This window comes from Oncorhynchus mykiss, chromosome 12, assembly GCF_013265735.2.
Source record: "Oncorhynchus mykiss isolate Arlee chromosome 12, USDA_OmykA_1.1, whole genome shotgun sequence".
Classification (NCBI taxonomy): domain Eukaryota; kingdom Metazoa; phylum Chordata; class Actinopteri; order Salmoniformes; family Salmonidae; genus Oncorhynchus; species Oncorhynchus mykiss.
Genome location: NC_048576.1, coordinates 2,711,793 through 2,735,217, shown reverse-complemented (window position 1 = coordinate 2,735,217; position 23,425 = coordinate 2,711,793). Strand labels below are relative to the sequence as shown.

Here is a 23,425-nt window from a genome sequence, read left to right as displayed (position 1 = left end):
ATTTCTACTTCCTGTTAGAGGACTGAGGTGGACATTAAGACACCATGTTACCATGTTATCACTCATTAACAGACACATACACACACACTATAACACCAACTAACACATGACTGACTGAAGACCAGCTAGAACACTAACATATGACTGGCTGTGAGGTGTCCGGGTACAGAACACTAACACATGACTGACAGAAAACCAGCTAGAACACGAACACACGACTGACTGTGAGGTGTCCCGGGTACAGAATATGAACACATGACTGACTGTGAGGTGTCCCGGGTACAGAACACTAACACATGACTGACTGTGAGGTGTCCCGGGTACAGAACACTAACACATGACTGACTGTGAGGTGTCCCGGGTACAGAACACTAACACATGACTGACTGTGAGGTGTCCCGGGTACAGAACACTAACACATGACTGACTGTGAGGTGTCCCTGGTACAGAACACTGACTGTCAGCAGGTCAAAAATATTGATCATTCAGTGCATGACTGACAGAACAACGTAAACAGGACCAAGCCAATTTTCTGTCTTACTGGTAGTTACAAGGTTACAAACTCAATTCATATGTATCTGCCCAACCATGTTTCACTGTACGGTATCTGGTTAAAGATCTGGTCAACAGTAGTACACGACTAGCATCACCACCCTGGATGGTTCCGACCTAGAATATGTGGACATCTATAAGTACCTAGGTGTCTGGCTAGACTGTAAACTCTCCTTCCAGACTCATATCAAACATCTCCAATCAAACATCTCTAATCTAAAATCAAATCTAGAGTCGGCTTTCTATTCCGAAACAAAGCCTCCTTCACTCACGCCGCCAAACTTACCCTAGTAAAACTGACTATCCTACCGATCCTCGACTTTGGGATGTCATCTACAAAATAGCTTCCAATACTCTACTCAGCAAACTGGATGCAGTTTATCACAGTGCCATCCGTTTTGTTACTAAAGCACCTTATACCATCCACCACTGCGACCTGCATGCTCTAGTCGGCTGGCCCTCGCTACATATTCGTCGCCAGACCCACTGGCTCCAGGTCATCTACAAGTCCATGCTAGGTAAAGCTCCGCATTATCTCAGTTCACTGGTCTCGATGGCAACACCCACCCGTAGCACGCGCTCCAGCAGGTGTATCTCACTGATCATCCCTAAAGCCAACACCTCATTTGGCCGCCTTTCGTTCCAGTTCTCTGCTGCCTGTGACTGGAACAAATTGCAAAAATCGCTGAAGTTGGAGACTTTTATCTCCCTCACCAACTTCAAACATCTGCTATCTGAGCAGCTAACCGATCGCTGCAGCTGTACATAGTCTATTGGTAAATAGCCCACCCAATTTTACCTACCTCATCCCCATACTGTTTATATTTATTTACTTTTCTGCTCTTTCGCACACCAGTATCTCTACCTGCACATCACCATCTGATCATTTATCACTCCAGTGTTAATCTGCAAAATTGTAATTATTCGCCTACCTCCTCATGCCTTTTGCACACAATGTATATATACTCTCTTTTTTTTCTACTGTGTTATTGACTTGTTAATTGTTTATTCCATGTGTAACTCTGTGTTGTCTGTTCACACTGCTATGCTTTATCTTGGCCAGGTCGCAGTTGTAAATGAGAACTTGTTCTCAACTGGCCTCCCTGGTTAAATAAAGGTGAAATAAAAATAAGATAAACAAATAAATATTAGGAACAGGGAGCAATTTAGGACTCACAGAGACAAAGAGACACTGAGAGATCCACATCGCGACCAGTCAGTCAACCAGTAGGCCTCCATTTCTGTGATTGTAACAGTCAGTCAAACAGTAGGCCTCCATTTCTATGATTGTAACAGTCGGTCAGCCAGTAGGCCTCCATTTCTATGATTGTAACAGTCAGTCAGCCAGTAGGCCTCCATTTCTGTGATTGTACCAGTCAGTCAGCCAGTAGGCCTCCATTTCTGTGATTGTACCAGTCAGTCAGCCAGTAGGCCTCCATTTCTATGATTGTACCAGTCAGTCAGCCAGTAGGCCTCCATTTCTGTGATTGTACCAGTCAGTCAGCCAGTAGGCCTCCATTTCTATGATTGTAACAGTCAGTCAGCCAGTAGGCCTCCATTACTATGATTGTACCAGTCAGTCAGCCAGTAGGCCTCCATTTCTATGATTGTACCAGTCAGTCAGCCAGTAGTCCTCCATTTCTGTGATTGTAACAGAGCCCATTTACTGGGCGATGCTATCAGCCATGGCCCGGAACTCTAGCCCATTGGTCCAATTAAGAACCAATCAGAGCTCAGGATTAATGGATCCGTCCGTCTCTCTCCTCGCCCAACTTGTGTCCTCCTCTGTTTATCTCTCTCTTACCAGTAGAACAGGAGGATGAATGTTGTTGTCATTGGGATATTAAGACTTTTGTTCAAGAAGATAAAATATCCGGTTGATAATTTAAGTTTGTTAATTTGTTGTTGAGAAACCATCGATAACACTTTGCTTAGAATGGGGATACTATCACCCTAATCTATCTATAGTGCACTCCTCTAGTGCGCATTACATACTATTGCTGGGAGTAGGGTGCCATTTGGGCTGCAGGCAAGACATTCAGGGAGTCTGAGTTCTTCCCCTTAGATCCTGACACTGACTATAAACAGTGTTTTGCTTCTATATATGCAGTGGTCGAAGAGGTGTGATGTCTGTGTCTGTCGGATCTGTCTGAAGAGAGGCTGCTGACAGTATTAACCTGTCAAGCACCTGAATCCTTAAATGGGGCCTCGCCGTGAACCATGCACGTGCCTCACACACACCAAGAACTACACACACATACAGGACAACTGGGGCGGCAGGGTAGCCTAGTGGTTAGAGCGTTGGACTAGTTACCGGAGGTTTGCAAATTCAAATCCCTGAGCTGACATTCTGCCCCTGAACAGGCAGTTAACCCACTGTTCCTAGGCCGTCATTGAAAATAAGAATTTGTTCTTAACTGACTTGCCTGGTTAAATAAAGGTTAAATAAAGGTTAAATAAAGGTTAAATAAAGGTTAAACACATTTAAAAAATCAGCGCTACACCACAAAGATATCCAACAGTCACCCAGGCAGTGCACTCTGTCACGTTCTCTCTCAAACCCAATATTCCCTGAGACCATCAGATTACATCAGAGGATCTAAGGCTTTGCTTTTCATCATGACAGATGCCAACCAGACCACATCAGAGGAGTATCTGTCAACTCTGGTAATCTCAGATTACAGCGTTGTTGCATTACTGCGTTCTTCCCAGGGCCACATGTGGAGTTTAATCCCAGGAGCAGCAGGATATCAGACAAGACAGAGTCAACCGCTCCGATTACTGTTCATTTGGGACACATCTGAGTCACACACCCTCTTCAGTACAGAACCAACCAGGCCACAACCTCTTCAGTACTGAACCAAACAGACCACACCCTCTTCAGTACAGAACCAACCAGGCCACACCCTCATCCGTACTGAACCAGACCACACACCCTCTTCAGTACAGAACCAACCAAGCCACACCCTCTTCAGTACAGAACCAACCAGGCCACACCCTCTACAGTACTGAACTAACCAGGCCACACCCTCTTCAGGACTGAACCAACCAGGCCACACCCTCTTCAGTACTGAACCAACCAGGCCACACCCTCTTCAGTACTGAACCAACCAGGCCACACCCTCTTCAGGACTGAACCAACCAGGCCACACCCTCTTCAGTACTGAACCAACCAGGCCACACCCTATTCAGCTCAGTACCAACCAGGCCACACCCTCTTCAGTACTGAACCAACCAGGCCACACCCTCTTCAGGACTGAACCAACCAGGCCACACCCTCTTCAGTACTGAACCAACCAGACCACACCCTCTTCAGTACAGAACCAACCAGGCCACACCCTCTTCAGTACTGAACCAGACCACACACCCTCTTCAGTACAGAACCAACCAAGCCACACCCTCTTCAGTACAGAACCAACCAGGCCACACCCTCTACAGTACTGAACTAACCAGGCCACACCCTCTTCAGGACTGAACCAACCAGGCCACACCCTCTTCAGTACTGAACCAACCAGGCCACACCCTCTTCAGTACTGAACCAACCAGGCCACACCCTCTTCAGGACTGAACCAACCAGGCCACACCCTCTTCAGTACTGAACCAACCAGGCCACACCCTATTCAGCTCAGTACCAACCAGGCCACACCCTCTTCAGTACTGAACCAACCAGGCCACACCCTCTTCAGGACTGAACCAACCAGGCCACACCCTCTTCAGTACTGAACCAACCAGACCACACCCTCTTCAGTACAGAACCAACCAGGCCACACCCTCTTCAGTACTGAACCAGACCACACACCCTCTTCAGTACAGAACCAACCAGGCCACACCCTCTTCAGTACTGAACCAAACAGGCCACACCCTCTTCAGTACAAAACCAACAAGACCACACCCTCTTCAGTTCGGTACCAACCAGGCCACACCTTCTTCAGTACTGAACCAACCAGGCCACACCCTCTTCAGGACTGAACCAACCAGGCCACACCCTCTTCAGTACAAAACCACACCCTCTTCAGTTCAGTACCAACCAGGCCACACCCTCTTCAGCACTGAAGAGAACATGACAAGAACAAAGTATATTTGTTTTAGTAAGTTTCTCTCTTGTGTATCTACAGTATAGATTATTACAGTGCATTATTACAGTTGCTTGTATCTACAGTCGCTTGAATCTACAGTAGCTTGAATCTACAGTCGCTTGAATCTACAGTAGCTTGAATCTACAGTAGCTTGAATCTACAGTAGCTTGAATCTACAGTAGCTTGAATCTACAGTAGCTTGCATCTATCTACATGTTTTTTCTGAAACAATGCAGGCTGTAGAGGAGTTACTAAATGTTTAATGATGATATGGAAATGTAATGTACAACATTTTGAGATATCAGCTGATCTAAGAAGAGGTCTTAGATACATACATTTGATTTGACATTTGATTTGATTTAAGGATTTTTTGCTAGAAATATTAACGTGTATTTATGTAGAGCCGTTAATAATAATTACAGTGACACCATTGGGTTCCTCTCAGAACATCTGAATGGCCTGATGGTGTCCAGATTATATCTTCTTACAAGTTCTTTGGCACTCTACCAGGCCCCAAGTCTTTATAAAGTTAGTATTTGTATATTTCATTTATACTTCATACAATCTTAAAGTTAAAACTACTTCATAATGTGGCTGCTTGGCTAAGGGTCATTTTAACACTGCATTATAATTGCCTCCATCCCAGCAGCCATGACAACACCTCATGTGGCTAGGAAGAGACAACCACAGAGACACATGCTATTCATGTCCGTGTTTAGCCAACAAATAGTTGTGATAATTAAACCAGTTTAAATTCTTGGAGATTAATACTCAGGCCAGTATAAGACAATTACAGCTGGTGGGAAAAACTCTTCTTTTTTTTTCTTTTTTTTACCCCTTTTTTTTCTCCCCAATTTCGTGGTACCCAATTGTTTTAGCAGCTACTATCTTGTCTCATCGCTACAACTCCCATTCGGGCTCGGGAGAGACGAAGGTTGAAAGTCATGTGCCCTCCGATACACAACCCAACCAAGCCGCACTAACCCTAACCCTAACCCTTCTTAACACAGCGGGCGCATCCAACCCAGAAGCCAGCCACACCAATGTGTCGGAGGAAACTTCATGCACCTGGCAACCTTGGTTAGCGTGCACTGCGCCCGGCCCGCCACAGGAGTCGCTGGTGTGCGATGAGACAAGGATATCCCTACCAGCTAAGCCCTCCCTAACCCGGACGACGCTGGGCCAATTGTGCATCGCCCCACAGACCTCCCGGTCGCGGCCGGTTGCGACAGAGCCTGGACACGAACCCAGAGTCTCTGGTGGCACAGCTGCCGCTGCAGTACAACGCCCTTAACCACTGTGCCACAAAAACAAACATTTGGCTGGTGAGAAAAACACATTTTGCCATTAAGAAGAAACATTTGGTCATAAAAAGGGATATATCAGACTCATACCATGCTGACAGATGTTGATTCAGTACATCAGACTGATACCATGCTGACAGATGTTGATTCAGTATAACAGACTGATACCATGCTGACAGATGTTGATTCAGTATAACAGACTGATACCATGCTGACAGATGTTGATTCAGTATATCAGACTGATACCATGCTGACAGATGTTGATTCAGTATAACAGACTGATACCATGCTGACAGATGTTGATTCGTAGTTTGACCTTCCTACAATATCACTCAAATTAGTTTGATATATTACGATTGGTATGGTTAGACAAGACGGAAGCTTACTCATGGCAAAAAATGAATGTATGGTGTTTGGTTTTGCGTATAATGCAAATGTCTAGCAACCCAATGTTTGTGCGTTTGAATCTGATCACGGACAATTTTGCGACTACTTAGCGTGTTAGCTAACCCTTCCCCTAACCTGAACCCTTTGAGTTAACTCCTAACCCCAACCTTAACCTTAACCCTAACCCTAACCCCAACCTTAACCCTAACCTTAACCTTAACCTTAACCTTAACCCTAACCCTAACCCCAACCTTAACCCTAACCTTAACCCTAACCCCAACCTTAACCCTAACCTTAACCCTAACCCCAACCTTAACCCTAACCTTAACCTTAACCCTAACCCTAACCCTAACCTTAACCCTAACTTTAACGCTAACCTTAACCTCTAGCCTAGCTACCATTAGCCACCTAGCAAACATTGGTGTTAGCCACCTAGCTAACAAATTGGAATCCGTAACATATCATATCATACAGTATGTTTGCAAATTCGTAACAGTGTAACATTTACAATTCGTAACATGTCATATGAATTGTAATCTGTAACATGTCATATGACATGGATGATGGGCGTCCACCAATGAATATATACCATGAGAAACGTGACGTATTTATGTTACGTCTATGTTACGTCTACCCCTGAGTCCAGGTTGACAATAGAATGGCATACCTGTCGTTCATGATCAACAGGACATCGGTTATATAGATTTCCAATGTCCTCCACTATCAACAGTTAGTATACAGTTCAATCGGAAAGTATTCAGACTCTTGACTTTTTCCCAAAAAAAATTTACATTGCAGCCTAATTCTAAAATGTATTTAAAAAAATACTCAATCTACACACAATATCCTATAACCGCAAAGATAACACAGGTTTTTCTACATTTTTGCAAATTTATCAAAAATTAAAACTGAAATATCACATTTACATAAGTATTCAGACCCTTTACTCAATACTTTGTTGAAGCATCTTTGGCAGTGATTACTACCTCGAACCCTTCTTGGGTATGACGCTACAAGCTTGGCACGCCTGTATTTGGATGGATGGGAAGCGTCGCTGCACAGCTATATTCAGGTCTCTCCAGAGATGTTAGATCTCCTACGTTGTCTCCTACTCCTACGCTGTCTCCTACTCCTACGTTGTCTTGGCTTTGCTGTCTTGGTTGTATGCTTAGGGTCGTTGTCCTGTAGGAAGGTGAACCTTTAGTCTAAGGTACTGAGCGCTCTAGAGATGGTTTTCATTAAGGATCTCTCTGTACTTTGCTCCGTTCATCTTTCCCTTGATCCTGACTAGTCTCCATGTCCCTGCCAATGAAAAACTTCCCCACAGCATGATGCTGTCACCACCATGCTTCACATTAGGGATGGTGCCAGGTTTTCTCCAGACGTGATGCTTGGCATTCAGGCCAAATAATTAATTATTCAAATCTTGTTTCTCATAGTCTGAGAGTCTTTTAGTTGCCTTTTGGCAAAGTCAATGCGGGCTGTCATGTGCCTTTTACAGAGGAGCAGCTTCCGTCTGGCCACTCTACCTTAAAGGCCGGATTGGTGGAGTGCTGCAGAGATGGTTGTCCTTCTGGAAGGTTCTCCTGTTTCGTTGGTGCAGTCTTTGTTGATTTCAGGGCTGCAATTGATCATGAACTGTTACTAGGTAAACTCAAATGGTATGGTTTTAAGTCTGCAGCTCTATCCAGGATGGAAAGCTATATATCCAGGAGAAGGCAAGACGTGTTATTTAATGGTAGCTTTTCAAACAGTAAAGATATACACTGTGGTGTTCCTCAAGGAAGTTCCATAGGACCACTTCTCTACTCAATCTTTACTAATGATTTACCTTCAGTAATGAACAAAGCAAGAGTGGTCATGTATGCTGATGATTCTACAATGTACAGTGCAGCACCAGAATGTAATGAGCTAACAGATGTACTGAGCAGTGAACTAAGAATAGTGTATGAGTGGCTTGAACAAATTGGTGTTGAACATTTCTAAAATGAAAGTTGTTGAATTTGGTTCAGGACAGATGCTTGCTGATGACCCCCAATTGCATTTGTTGATGAATAGATTGAATGTAGAGGCAGTGAAAAACGTAAAATACTAGGCGTCATGTTGGATGCAGGTTTATCATGGTCAGAACACAATAACACATATTGTTATTAATAAGGGATTTGCTGTTACAATAAAATATTCAGAATATGTAACATCTATCACACTGAATCAGGTGATTCAATCCCTGGTCCTATCACACTGAGAGTACTGTCTAGTTATATGGTCAATCCCTGGTCCTATCACACTTAGAGTACTGTCCAGTTATATGGTCAATCCCTGGTCCTATCACACTTAGAGTACTGTCTGGTTATATGGTCATCTGCAGCAAAGAAAGATATAAAAATCTCCAAATGCCTCAAAAAAGGGCTGGTAGATTAGCTCTTCATTGCTCAAAACAGGGCTGGTAGATTACCTCTTCATTGCTCAAAACAGGGCTGGTAGATTACCTCTTCATTGTTCTATCCGAATGAATATTATCCAAATGCATCAGAATCTCTCATGACTTCATGTTGAAATCAGATTACTATCAAGTCTTGTGATTATCTTTATGGATGTTTTATTTTACAAAAAAACACAGTATTTTTCTGGCCAGTTAGTACATACTAGCAACACGCATAACCACCTAACCAGACAGGCAAATTCAGGGCAACTAAGACAACCCAAGCCAAGGACAAATCGCTGAAGTCTACAGTTTTATATAGAGCCATAGCTGAATGGAACTCTTTACCAATCCATATTTAAATCCACCTTCAAGAAAAAACTAAAAGAACATCTAATGTGATAGACCATATGACTAGACAGGAAATAGAAAGAACATCTAATGTGTTAGACCATATGACTAGACAGGAAATAGAAAGAACATCTAATGTGACAGACCATATGACTGGACAGGAAATAGAAAGAACATCTAATGTGATAGACCAAATGACTAGACAGGAAATAGAAAGAACAACTAATGTGATGGACCATATGACTAGACAGGAAATAGAATGAACATCTAATGTGACAGACCATATGACTAGACAGGAAATAGACAGAACATCTAATGTGATAGACCATATGACTAGACAGGAAATAGAAAGAACATCTAATGTGACAGACCATATGACTGGACAGGAAATAGAAAGAACATCTAATGTGACAGACCATATGACTAGACAGGAAATAGAAAGAACATCTAATGTGATAGACCATATGACTAGACAGGAAATAGAAAGAACATCTAATGTGACAGACCATATGACTGGACAGGAAATAGAAAGAACATCTAATGTGACAGACCATATGACTGGACAGGAAATTGAAAGAACATCTAATGTGACAGACCATATGACTAGACAGGAAATAGAAAGAACATCTAATGTGACAGACCATATGACTAGACAGGAAATAGAAAGAACATCTAATGTGATAGACCATATGACTAGACAGGAAATAGAAAGAACATCTAATGTGACAGACCATATGACTGGACAGGAAATAGAAAGAACATCTAATGTGACAGACCATATGACTGGACAGGAAATTGAAAGAACATCTAATGTGACAGACCATATGACTAGACAGGAAATAGAAAGAACATCTAATGTGATAGACCATATGACTAGACAGGAAATAGAAAGAACATCTAATGTGATAGACCATACGACTGGACAGGAAATAGAAAGAACATCTAATGTGATAGACCATACGACTGGACAGGAAATAGAAAGAACATCTAATGTGATAGACCATACGACTGGACAGGAAATAGAAAGAACATCTAATGTGATAGACCATATGACTAGACAGGAAATAGAAAGAACATCTAATGTGATAGACCATATGACTGGACAGGAAATAGAAAGAACATCTAACGTGATAGACCATGTGACTAGACAGGAAATAGAAAGTATCAACTGAATGTTAAATGTGTTTCCTGTCAAGTATTTTAATTATCTGTATTGTCTACTTGTTGAATGTTTGTGAAGTCTTGATTTGTGGTTGTTTGTAATGTCTTGTAGTTGGTGTTGGACACGAGGAAGACTATCTATATAAGGTCCCACAGTTGACAGTGCATGTCAGAGCATAGACCAAGCCATGAGGCCGATGCAATTGTCCGTAGAGATCTGAGACAGGATTGTGTTGAGGCACAGCTCTGTGGAAGGGTACCAAAATATTTCTGCAGCATTGAATGTCCCCAAGAACACAGTGGCCTCCATCATTCTTAAATGGAAGAAGTTTGGAACCACCAAGACTTTTCCAAGAGCTGACCGCCCGGCCAAACTGAGCAATCGGGAGACAAGGGCCTTGGTCAGGGACGTGATAGTCACTCTGACAGAGCTCCAGAGTTCCTCTGTGGAGATTTTTGTATTTTTTTAAAACATTTTATCAGGATCCCCAGCAGCTAACACCATAACGCTAGCCAGGTTTGTGCCTTCCCAAATCATGTCCAATCAATTGAATTTACCATATGTGGACTCCAATCAAATTGTAGTAACATCTCAAGGATGATCAATGAAAACAGGATGCAACAGAGCTCAATTTTGAGTCTCATAGCGAAGGGTCTGAATACTTGTATTTTCTGCTTTGTCATTTTGGGGTATTGTGTGTAGATTGATCAGGGTATTTATTAAAATAAGGCTGTAACGAAAACAAAAACGTGGAAAAGTCTTGCGGTGTGAATACTTTACGAATGTACTTTAGCTATAGATATTATAGATCTCCAGCTCCTTGTATTGCTGTTCTATGTTAAAGTGGGTTATATCTGTGACTGGAAAAATTAAAGGCTACCTCCCTAATAGTACCATATTCCCTATATAGTGGACTACTTTTGGGTGGGGAGGAGGTGTAGAATGAGTGAGGGCTGTGAAGGAGGAGAAGAGAGGGAGAAGAGGTGTACGCAGAGAGACAGGTGAGAGACGACTCAGCACGGTATGTCTGTCGCCCTCTCACTGTGTTACCTCTAGTTATCTCTGCTCTCAGCTCCTGACACAAACACCACCACAACCTGAGAGTGCACAGAGGCATGAGATGAGAGAGGGAGAGGGAGAGGGAGAGAGAGAGAAGGAGAGAGAGAAGGAGAGAGAGAGAGGGAGAAGGAGAGAGAGAGAGCGAAGGAGATAGAGAGAAGGAGAGAGAGAGAGAGGGAGAAGGAGAGAGAGAGAGAGAGAGAGAGAGAGAGAGAGAGAGAGAGAGAGAGAGGCTATGCATCTCCCACCAAGTCTCCATGGACAGGTGGCAGAGAGAGAGCAGGCTCTGAGCTCACAGTAGAACATAGAACACAGTACGAGGGGTGGGATAAGAGCGGAGGGTTGTCGTATTACAGCGTTGGGTCTTACCTGTTTGGCTGCGTCTCTGAGCGTACGCCACCACCACAGCAGCTAGCACCACACAGCACATCGACGTTACGGTGTTGGCCATCTAGAGAAATAGACACAGAGGAGAATGTCAGTCTCTCTCTCCATCTCTATCGCCCCCTTTCAATCTCTCTCTGCCTTGCTCAATCATTCAATCTGTCACTACCTCTCTCTCCGTGCTTCTCTCTCTCTCTCTTTCTCTCCTTGCTTCTCTCATTTTCTCTCAGGGCTAACACTCTACATGACTACAGGGCTAAGCAAACTTAGGCGTGACATGCCTTCAACAAACGCTGACACTTCACCTCCAATTATATTTGATGAAATTATGAAAGACAATAATTGTAATTTTGAATTCATTTGTTCACCTCTTCCATTTCATTGTGGAAGAGGTGAACAAATTATTGATGTCTATCAACAATGACAAGCCACCGTGGTCTGACACCTTGGATGGAAAATGACTGAGGATAATAGTGGATTATATTGTCTCTACTAGAAAGTGTGCCCCCTCAGGCCTGGAGGAAAGCTAAAGTCATTCCACTACCTAAGAATAGTAAAGACCCCTTTACTGGCTCAAATAGCCAACCAATCAGCCCGTCACCAACCCTTAGTAAACTGACCAACTACAATGCTATTTTACAGTAAACAATTGACAACATGCTTTCAACACGCTTATAGGGAAGGACATTCAACAAGCACAGCACTTACACAAATGATGGGCTATTTTGTTAGACTCAGCTATATCATAACAGTTCCTGTCTCTTCATAAAGACACATTCCTACTGTTCTCTTCCTTTCATGAGATCTCCCATTGAAGCTTTTTAAAGGAGTAGTAACATCAACCGCTCCTTTCATGAGATCTCCCATTGAAGCAAGATCAAAGTTTGGACTATCAATCTGTTGCTTTTAGAACTGGTGGGAGGGTTTACAATATTAAATAACCATTTCAAGTTTAAAACAACACCAAAGATTTGAGAATATTATTCTACTTTATATATATATATATTAAACAAACGTCACACACACTGTGCCCCAGTCCCCCAACTTTTCTGACCGTTTCCGCATGTAATGGCTGAGGGAAAGATTTTGTGTGTATATATCTTTGTGCTCCATTTAGTTAGTCTGCCTTTTAATTGGTTTGTTTAATCATTACAATGAGGAACGGAAGCTCTACCACCGAGACGGTCCACATCAGACCTGGAAACACTTTACTACAGCTACCATGTCTGACAGCAGAACAAAACAAAGCAGTGCGAACACAATGGGAAGATGTGCATTGAAATGGGAACATTAGTCTGGTCAGGGTTGGGCTCAATTCCATTTTATTTTCAGTCAATTCCAAGAAGTACACTGAAATTCCAATTCTCTCCAATGCTTTTCAACGAGGACACATTATTATTGGAATAGGACTTTGGTTTTCTTTCTGAATTGACAGAAATTGAAATGGAATGACCCCAACCCTGATTCTGATTGTACTTGAAATCCCAAAAAGTTTCTCAGCTGTTTATGTAAAGACAACATTAATGGAGACGGGTAGAGGATTTTAAATCACAGGAAATGTATTCTCTAGTTCAATGCTTTTGCAAGGTACTAACGTGATTCAAACTGCTTCCATTTCCCACCTGAGTTACCATAACACTGCAATCATTAGGGCCTCATCCAGTCTGCAGAAGAACAGTGTTACTCTGCTCAATTTGACTACAAAGTCATATGAAACAGACCAGGAGTTCGGCCTTTCTACTTCCTGTTCCTATAATGATCTGACCAGTTCTACCTTAGGGATGTATCCCAAATGCCACCCTATTCCCTATATAGTGCACTATTTGCTCTGGTCTAAAGTGGTGCACAATATAGGGAAGAGGGTTCTATAGGGCTCATGTCTAAAGTAGTGCACTATATAGGAATAGGGTTCTATAGGGTTCTGGTCTAAAGTAGTGCACTACATAGGGAATAGGGTTCCATAGGGCTCTGGTCTAAAGTAGTGTACTATATAGGAATAGGGTTATATAGGGCTCTGGTCTAATGTAGTGCACTATATATAGGGAATAGGGTTCTATAGGGCTCTGGTCTAAAGTAGTACACTATATAGGGAATAGGGTTCCATAGAGCTCTGGTCTAAAGTAGTGCACTATATAGGGAATAGGGTTCCATAGGGCTCTGGTCTAAAGTAGTGGACAATATAGGGAATAGGGTTCCATAGGGCTCTGGTCTAAAGTAGTACACTATATAGGGAATAGGGTTCCATAGAGCTCTGGTCTAAAGTAGTGTACTATATAGGGAATAGGGTTCTATATGGTTCTGGTCTAAAGTAGTGTACTATATAGGGAATAGGGTTCTATAGGGCTCTGGTCTAAAGTAGTGGACTATATAGGGAATAGGGTTCCATAGAGCTCTGGTCTAAAGTAGTGGACTACATATAGGGAATAGGGTTCCATAGGGCTCTGGTCTAAAGTAGTGTACTATATAGGGAATAGGGTGCCATTTGGGATGCAGCGTGCCATCAATCTCTTCTGAATGGAAATTAAATCCCTTATATTTCAATTAATTCCAAAACCCAGTTCTGGTTCAAACAACTTGGTGGAAGATCCTGAATGAAAACCTTCTGAGACTCCGTACCGTCATGGTGATTGACACCTCGTACTTATTTCATCTTTACAGAATTAGAAAGCGAATGACGGGGTGAAATTAAAACTGCATCCCCAGTCAGCTCTATCCAATCCACATCTCCCTGTTTGCCTGGCTCTGTCAGAGTCCAAAAGGGAACCCTATTCCCTATATAGTGCACTACTTTAGACCAGAGCCCTATGGAACCGTATTCCTTATAGAGTACACTACTTTAGACCAGGGCCCTATGGAACCCTATTCCCTATATAGTGCACTACTTTAGACCAGAGCCCTATGGAGCCCTATTCCCTATATAGTGCACTACTTTAGACCAGGGCCCTATGGAGCCCTATTCCCTATATAGTGCACTACTTTAGACCAGAGCCCATAAGGCTCTATATAAGAAATAGGATGTCATTTAGGACATATTCTGTCTGCTTCTCTCTCTCTCTTTGTCAGTCTAGAAGTGGTATTTAGCTCATCAAAGCAGGAACAATACTCTAGATATGTGGCAGCTGAGAATATTTTACTTAATGGTGGCCTCTGGCTCTCAGCATCCCCACTCAGCCTCAGAATCCTCCTTCTTATCCACACATTTAGGACCTCATATTTATTTATTCATTTCTTATTTCTCCTAGAAGCTGAATAGGCGTGTTGGCTGGTTAATTAAAATGTATAATTCATTGCTGTATTGAATGGTTTCCTGCTTCTCTTTGTGAAGTCCAGTGGAAATTTGCATTTAAATTGGAAATCCCATTGAATTGTGCAGGGATATGTTTTGGTATGATGCATCACAGAATAGAAGGATGAGAGGAGGAGAGGAAGGGAGGAATATTTCACTGACAGCCCAGTTTTATCCCCCTCCCGCCCATCTGGAAGACAAACACAGGTTTATGCTGCCTGTCTTCCTGCCTTCAACTGATAGAAATAACACTCTGTGAGAGGGGATGGATGTGTCTGACTGTTCCCGTACGGAAGGCAGGCTCTCATGTGGTAGCTACAGTTTGGGATGTTTGGCTGAGCATTAGGAACTGCTACCAACTCCAGCCAAGAAAGCTGCATTCCAAACCGCCACCTATCCCCTATGGGCCCTGGTCAAAGAAGTGGGGAAATGGTGCCATTTGGGACACACTACAGCTGTAGGGATGTGTTATGAAGTCCAGTCATATAACAGTATTTGTATACATCTCTCCATACAGTCTATGTTTACATCTTCCTCTGAAAGCGTTCTACACCGCTACATCTCCAGTCTCACTGACCCTGAAACTGGCCCTGGATCTGACTCTGGAACTGACCGTGACCCTGGCACTGACCCTGACCCTGCCACTGACCCTGGAACTGACCCTGGAACTGACCCTGGAACTGACCCTGGAACTGACCGTGACCCTGGCAAGGACCCTGCCACTGACCCTGGAACTGACCCTGGAACTGGCCCTGGTCAGTCTTGAACTGACATAACACTCCAATAGTCTGATTTGTGTTCAACTGACAGAACTCTCCAATAGTCTGATTAGTCTTCAACTGACATAACACTCCAATAGTCTGATTAGTCTTCAACTGACAGAACACTCCAATAGTCAGACTAGTCTTCAACTGACAGAACTCTCCAATAGTCTGATTAGTCTTCAACTGACAGAACTCTCCAATAGTCTGATTAGTCTTCAACTGACAGAACACTCCAATAGTCTGATTAGTCTTCAACTGACAGAACACTCCAATAGTCTGATTAGTCTTCAACTGACAGAACTCTCCAATAGTCAGACTAGTCTTCAACTGACAGAACTCTCCAATAGTCTGATTTGTGTTCAACTGACAGAACTCTCCAATAGTCTGATTTGTGTTCAACTGACAGAACTCTCCAATAGTCTGATTAGTCTTCAACTGACAGAACACTCCAATAGTCTGATTAGTCTTCAACTGACAGAACTCTCCAATAGTCAGACTAGTCTTCAACTGACAGAACTCTCCAATAGTCTGATTTGTGTTCAACTGACAGAACTCTCCAATAGTCTGATTAGTCTTCAACTGACAGAACACTCCAATAGTCTGATTAGTCTTCAACTGACAGAACTCTCCAATAGTCAGACTAGTCTTCAACTGACAGAACTCTCCAATAGTCTGATTTGTGTTCAACTGACAGAACTCTCCAATAGTCTGATTAGTCTTCAACTGACAGAACACTCCAATAGTCTGATTAGTCTTCAACTGACAGAACTCTCCAATAGTGTGAACATAGTTTTGAATGTAACCTTTATTTAACTATGCTAGTCATCTCTGTTCATAATTTGGCCTTTATGACAGCTGAATACATGGATCTATAATCACCACCTCAATCAATTCCCGACCGGAGTGAGATCCGACCGGAGTGCCATTTATTTTCCTCTGTCCCATAATTAAACAGCTCCCCAACATCAAGCTTCCCGGTGCTGAGACAGTAACTATCTAATCAATCACTCAGGACCCAGGTTTCACTATTGATTACAAAGGCTATACATTTTTAAGCTATACATGTGGATGGCATTTGGCTATACATGCAGGCTTTCCCTTGACACAAAGTGAATAATGATGCTCTATAGACCATGTAAATGATGTCATAGTGGAGTCTAGGGACTGCTACCATAGACCATGTAAATGATGTCATAGTGGAGTCTAGGGACTGCTACTATAGACCATGTAAATGATGTCATAGTGGAGTCTAGGGACTGATACTATAGACCATGTAAATTATGTCATAGTGGAGTCTAGGGACTGCTACCATAGACCATGTAAATGATGTCATAGTGGAGTCTAGGGACTGCTAACATAGACCATGTAAATGATGTCATAGCCGAGTCTAGGGACTGCTGCCATAGACCATGTAAATGATGTCATAGTGGAGTCTAGGGGCTGCTACTATAGACCATGTAAATGATGTCATAGTGGAGTCTAGGGACTTTTACTATAGACCTTGTAAATTATGTCATAGTGGAGTCTAGGGACTGCTACCATAGACCATGTAAATGATGTCATAGTGGAGTCTAGGGACTGCTACTATAGACCATGTAAATGATGTCATAGTGGAGTCTAGGGACTGCTACTATAGACCATGTAAATGATGTCATAGTGGAGTCTAGGGACTGCTACTATAGACCATGTAAATGATGTCATAGTGGAGTCTAGGGACTGCTACTATAGACCATGTAAATGATGTCATAGTGGAGTCTAGGGACTGCTACTATAGACCATGTAAATTATGTCATAGTGGAGTCTAGGGACTGCTACTATAGACCATGTAAATGATGTCATAGTGCAGTCTAGGGACTGCTACCATAGACCATGTGAATGATGTCATAGTGGAGTCTAGGGACTGCTACTATAGACCATGTAAATTATGTCATAGTGGAGTCTAGGGACTGCTACTATAGACCATGTAAATGATGTCATAGTGGAGTCTAGGGACTGCTACTATAGACCATGTAAATTATGTCATAGTGGATTCTAGGGACTGCTACTATAGACCATGTAAATGATGTCATAGTGGAGTCTAGGGACTGCTACTATAGACCATGTAAATGATGTCATAGTGGAGTCTAGGGACTGCTACTATAGACTATGCAAATGATGTCATAGTCGAGTCTAGGAACTGCTACTATAGACCATGTAAATTATGTCATAGTGGATTCTAGGGACTGCTACCATATACCATGTAAATTATGTCATAGTGGAGTCTAGGGACTGCTACTATACACCATGTCAATTATGTCATACTGGAGTATAGGGACTGCTACTATAGACCATGTAAATTATGTCATACTGGAGTCTAGGGACTGCTACCATAGACCATGTAAATGATGGGTTCTGGCCTGTCTTTTCAACACAGAGAATATTTAGGTGCAGAGAAAACAGGGTTAACAACACAATCTAAAGTGTATGAAGCAAAAAATCAAACACAACAGAGCACAGAGGAGCTGGTTGAGTGGAGACTGGCTGGGTGGTGGAGGCTGGATGGAGGAGGCTGGGTGGGTGGAGGAGGCTGGCTTGGTGGAGAATGGCAGGGTGGTGGAGGCTGGATGGAGGAGGCTGGGTGGGTGGAGGAGGCTGGCTGGGTGGAGAATGGCAGGGTGGTGGAGGCTGGGTGGGTGGAGGAGGCTGGCTGGGTGGAGAATGGCAGGGTGGTGGAGGCTGGTAGGGTGGAGGAGGCTGGTTGGGTGGAGACTGGCTGGGTGGAGGGGGCTGGCTGGGTGGAGGAGGCTGGCTGGGTGGAGACTGGCTGGGTGGAGGAGCCTGGTTGGGTGGAGGAGGCTGGCTGGGTGAATGGCTGGGTGGAGACTGACTGGGTGGTGGAGGCTGGGTGGAGGAGGCTGGCTGGGTGGAGGAGGCTGGCTGGGTGAATGGCTGGGTGGAGACTGGCTGGGTGGTGGAGGCTGGGTGGAGGAGGCTGGCTGGGTGGAGACTGGCTGGGTGGAGGAGCCTGGTTGGGTGGAGGAGGCTGGCTGGGTGAATGGCTGGGTGGAGACTGACTGGGTGGTGGAGGCTGGGTGGAGGAGGCTGGCTGGGTGGAGGAGGCTGGCTGGGTGAATGGCTGGGTGGAGACTGGCTGGGTGGTGGAGGCTGGGTGGAGGAGGCTGGATGGGTGGAGGAGGCTGGGTGGAGGAGGCTGGCTGGGTGGAGGAGGCTGGCTGGGTGAATGGCTGGGTGGAGACTGACTGGGTGGTGGAGGCTGGGTGGAGGAGGCTGGCTGGATGGAGGAGGCTGGCTGGGTGAATGGCTGGGTGGAGACTGGCTGGGTGGTGGAGGCTGGGTGGAGGAGGCTGGATGGGTGGAGGAGGCTGGATGGGTGGAGGAAGCTGGCTGGGTGGAGGAGGCTGGGTGTGTGGAGGAAGCTGGCTGGGTGGAGGAGGCTGGGTGGGTGGAGGAGGCTGGCTGGGTGGAGGAGGCTTGGTGGGTGGAGGGGGCTGGGTGGAGAATGGTTGGGTGGAGGAGGCTGGGTGGGTGGAGGAGGCTGGGTGGGTGGAGACTGGCTGGGTGGTGTAGGCTGGTAGGGTGGAGGAGGCTGGCTGGGTGGAGACTGGCTGGATGGAGGGGGCTGGCTGGGTGGAGGAGGCTGGCTGGGTGGAGACTGGCTGGGTGGAGGAGCCTGGTTGGGTGGAGGAGGCTGGAAGGGTGAATGGCTGGGTGGAGACTGGCTGGGTGGTGGAGGCTGGGTGGAGGAGGCTGGATGGGTGGAGGAGGCTGGCTGGGTGAATGGCTGGGTGGAGACTGGCTGGGTGGTGGAGGCTGGGTGGAGGAGGCTGGATGGGTGGAGGAGGCTGGGTGGAGGAAGCTGGCTGGGTGGAGGAGGCTGGGTGTGTGGAGGAAGCTGGCTGGGTGGAGGAGGCTGGGTGGGTGGAGGAGGCTGGCTGGGTGGATGAGGCTTGGTGGGTGGAGGGGGCTGGGTGGAGAATGGTTGGGTGGAGGAGGCTGGGTGGGTGGAGGAGGTGGATGGGTGGAGGAGGCTGGCTGGGTGGAGCCTGGCTCGGTGGAGGAGGCTGGCTGGGTGGGTGATGGAGGCTGGGTGGAAAAGGCTGGCTGGGTGGAGGAGGCTGGCTGGGTGGAGGAGGCTGGCTAGGTGGAGGAGGATGGGAGGAGGAGGCTGGGTGGGTGGAGGCGGCTGGGTGGAGGAGGCTGGCTGGGTGGACGAGGCTGGCTAGGTGGAGGAGGCTGGTTGGGTGGTGGAGGCTGGGTGTAGGAGGCTGGCTGGGTGGACGAGGCTAGCTAGGTGGAGGAGGCTGGCTGGGTGGTGGAGGTTGGGTGGAGGAGGCTGGATGGGTGGAGGAGGCTGGCTGGGTGAATGGCTGGGTGGAGACTGGCTGGGTGGTGGAGGCTGGGTGGAGGAGGCTGGATGGGTGGAGGAGGCTGGGTGGAGGAAGCTGGCTGGGTGGAGGAGGCTGGGTGTGTGGAGGAAGCTGGCTGGGTGGAGGAGGCTGGGTGGGTGGAGGAGGCTGGCTGGGTGGAGGAGGCTTGGTGGGTGGAGGGGGCTGGTTGGAGAATGGTTGGGTGGAGGAGGCTGGGTGGGTGGAGGAGGTGGATGGGTGGAGGAGACTGGCTGGGTGGAGCCTGGCTCGGTGGAGGAGGCTGGCTGGGTGGGTGATGGAGGCTGGGTGGAAAAGGCTGGCTGGGTGGAGGAGGCTGGCTGGGTGGAGGAGGCTGGCTAGGTGGAGGAGGATGGGAGGAGGAGGCTGGGTGGGTGGAGGCGGCTGGGTGGAGGAGGCTGGCTGGGTGGACGAGGCTGGCTAGGTGGAGGAGGCTGGTTGGGTGGTGGAGGCTGGATGTAGGAGGCTGGCTGGGTGGACGAGGCTAGCTAGGTGGAGGAGGCTGGCTGGGTGGTGGAGGCTGGGTGGAGGAGGCTGGGTGTTTAGAGGAAGCTGGTTGGGTGGTGGAGGCTGGGTGGAGGAGGCTGGGTGGGTGGGTGGAGGAGGCTGGGTGGGTGGAGGAGGCTGGCTGGGTGGAGGAGGCTGGGTGGGTGGAGGTAGCTGGGTGGGTGGAGGAGGCTGGCTGGGTGGTGGAGGCTTTGTGGAGGAGGATGGGTGGAGGAGGATGGCTGGGTGGAGGGGGCTGGGTGGAGGAAGCTGGCTGGTTGGAGGAGACTGGCTGGGTGGTGGAGGCCGGGTGGAGGAGGCTGGCCTGGTGGAGGAGGCTGGCTGGCTGGGTGATGGAGGAGGCTGGCTTTGTGGGTTGGTGGAGGAGGCTGGCTGGCTGGGTGGGTGGGTGGAGGCTGGGTGGGTGGGTTGTGGAGGCTGGCTGGGTGGAGGAGGTTGGGTGGTGGAGGCTGGCTGGGTGGGTGGGTGGTGGAGGCTGGGTGGGTGGTGGAGGTTGGGTGGTGGAGGCTGGCTGGGTGGGTCGGTGGGTGGGTGGAGGAGGCTGGCTGTGTGGGTGGAGGAGGCTTGCTGGGTGGGTGGTGGAGGCTGGGTGGGTGGGTGGAGGAGGTTGGCTGGTTGGGTGGTAGAGGCTGGCTGGGTTGGTGGGTGGGTGGTGGAGGCTGGGTGGGTGGAGGAGGCTGGCTGGCTTGGTGGGTGGAGGAGGCTGGCTGAGTGGGTGGGTGGTGGAGGCTGGGTGGGTGGTGGAGGCTGGGTGGGTGGAGGAGGCTGGGTGGGTGGGTGGTTGGTGGGTGGAGGAGGCTGGGTGGGTGGAGGCTGGGTGGGTGTAGGCTGGGTGGGTGGGTGGAGGCTGGGTGGGTGGAGGAGGCTGGCTGGGTGGGTGGGTGGTGGGTGGAGGAGGCTGGCTGGGTGGGTGGGTGGTGGAGGCTGGGTGGGTGGGTGGAGGCTGGGTGGGTGTAGGCTGGGTGGGTGGGTGGAGGCTGGGTGGGTGGAGGAGGCTGGCTGGGTGGGTGGGTGGTGGGTGGAGGAGGCTGGCTGGGTGGGTGGGTGGTGGAGGCTGGGTGGGTGGAGGCTGGGTGGGTGTAGGAGTGCTGAGACCTGTTTCCAGACACCCTGTTCTTCATAACATTGCGGGCAGAGTGATGAGGGAGAATGCGGTTGCAGCAGAGCAGGACTCTGTCATTAGGAGTTTTTACTGTATGTTGTTCTACTTTCAGACTGTAGCGTACAGTAACAAGCCCCGGAAGGTACGCATATAACAGAGAGCTGCAGTACACAGAGCACCACAGCCTTATTTACAGATGCTTAGGGTCAGTGGAGGCTGGCTGGGTGGACGGAGTGTAATGCATTGAACGGAGTCAATGGAATGGTATCAAACACATGGAAACCATGGAAACCATGGGTCGGATGTATTTGATACCATTCCACAGATTCTGCTCTTGCCATTACCACAAGACCGTCCTCCCCAATTAGGGTGGCACCAACCTCCTGTGGTTAGGGTGTAAACAGCTCAGCTCAATGACTCATTGAAGGACCCTGTATATAGCCAGTGAACTGAGGACATGAACTGTGGCTGTGTGTGTGTGTGTGTGTGTGTGTGTGTGTGTGTGTGTGTGTGTCAAGTTTCAAGTGTTTTATTGGCACGTGCACTATTGTGCAGTGATGACGTTCTTGCTCTTTCCCAACAATACAATAATCACAGGGTCAGTAGTTATATACAGGGTCAGCAGCCATATACAGGGTCAGTAGTTATATACAGGGTCAGTAGTTATATACAGGGTCAGTAGCTATATACAGGGTCAGCAGCCATATACAGGGTCAGTAGTTATATACAGGGTCAGTAGTTATATACAGGGTCAGTAGCTATATACAGGGTCAGTAGCTATATACTGGGTCAGTAGCTATATACAGGGTCATTAGCTATATACAGGGTCAGTTTCAGGGTCAGTAGTTATATACAGGGTCAGTAGTTATATACAGGGACAGTTCCAGGGTCAGTAGCTATATACAGGGTCAGTAGCTATATACAGGGTCAGTAGTTATAAACAGGGTCAGTTCCTCTCTCTGTGGACTCTACTGCCCCTGCTGACCTCTCACTGTGGACTCTACTGCCTCTGCTGACCTCTCACAGTGGACTCTACTGCCCCTGCTGACCTCTCACTGTGGACTCTACTGCCTCCGTTGACATCTATGTGGACTCTACTGCCCCTGCTGACCTCTCACTGTGGACTCTACTGCCCCTGCTGACCTCTCTCTGTGGACTCTACTGCCCCTGCTGACCTCTCACTGTGGACTCTACTGCCTCTGCTGAAATCTCACAGTGGACTCTACTGCCCCTGCTGACCTCTCACTGTGGACTCTACTGCCCCTGTTGACATCTCTGTGGACTCTACTGCCCCTGCTGACCTCTCACTGTGGACTCTACTGTCCCTGCTGACCTCTCTGTGGACTCTACTGCCCCTGCTGACCTCTCTATGTGGACTCTATATGCACCTGCTGACCTCTCTATGTAGACTCTACTGCCACTGCTGACCTCACAGTGGACTCTACTGCCCCTGCTGACCTCACTGTGGACTCTACTGCCCCTGCTGACCTCTCTATGTGGACTCTACTGCCCCTGCTGATCTCTCACTGTGGACTCTACTGCCCCTGCTGACCTCTCTCTGTAGACTCTACTGCCCCTGCTGACCTCTCAGTGGACTATACTGCCCCTGTTGACCTCACTATGGACTCTACTGCCCCTGCTGACCTCTCACTGTGGACTCTACTGCCCCTGCTGACCTCTCTTT

General features: G+C 47.0%; 2 protein-coding genes across 2 annotated transcripts in view; both read right to left on the bottom strand.

Annotated features, from left to right (window-relative positions):
• cntfr (ciliary neurotrophic factor receptor) overlaps positions 1-23,425 on the bottom strand; it is a 515,148-nt gene that overhangs the window by 312,514 nt on the left and 179,209 nt on the right. The window contains exon 2 of the mRNA XM_036936729.1: positions 11,683-11,764. Coding sequence (XP_036792624.1) covers positions 11,683-11,764 — 82 coding nt within the window. The remainder of the gene's footprint in view (positions 1-11,682; positions 11,765-23,425) is intronic.
• The window catches only part of LOC118937614 (vegetative cell wall protein gp1-like), a 30,167-nt gene continuing 24,965 nt past the window's right edge, over positions 18,224-23,425 (bottom strand). The window contains exons 2-3 of the mRNA XM_036936711.1: positions 20,127-20,297; positions 18,224-19,866 (exon numbers count right to left, since the gene is read on the bottom strand). Coding sequence (XP_036792606.1) covers positions 18,224-19,866; positions 20,127-20,297 — 1,814 coding nt within the window. The remainder of the gene's footprint in view (positions 19,867-20,126; positions 20,298-23,425) is intronic.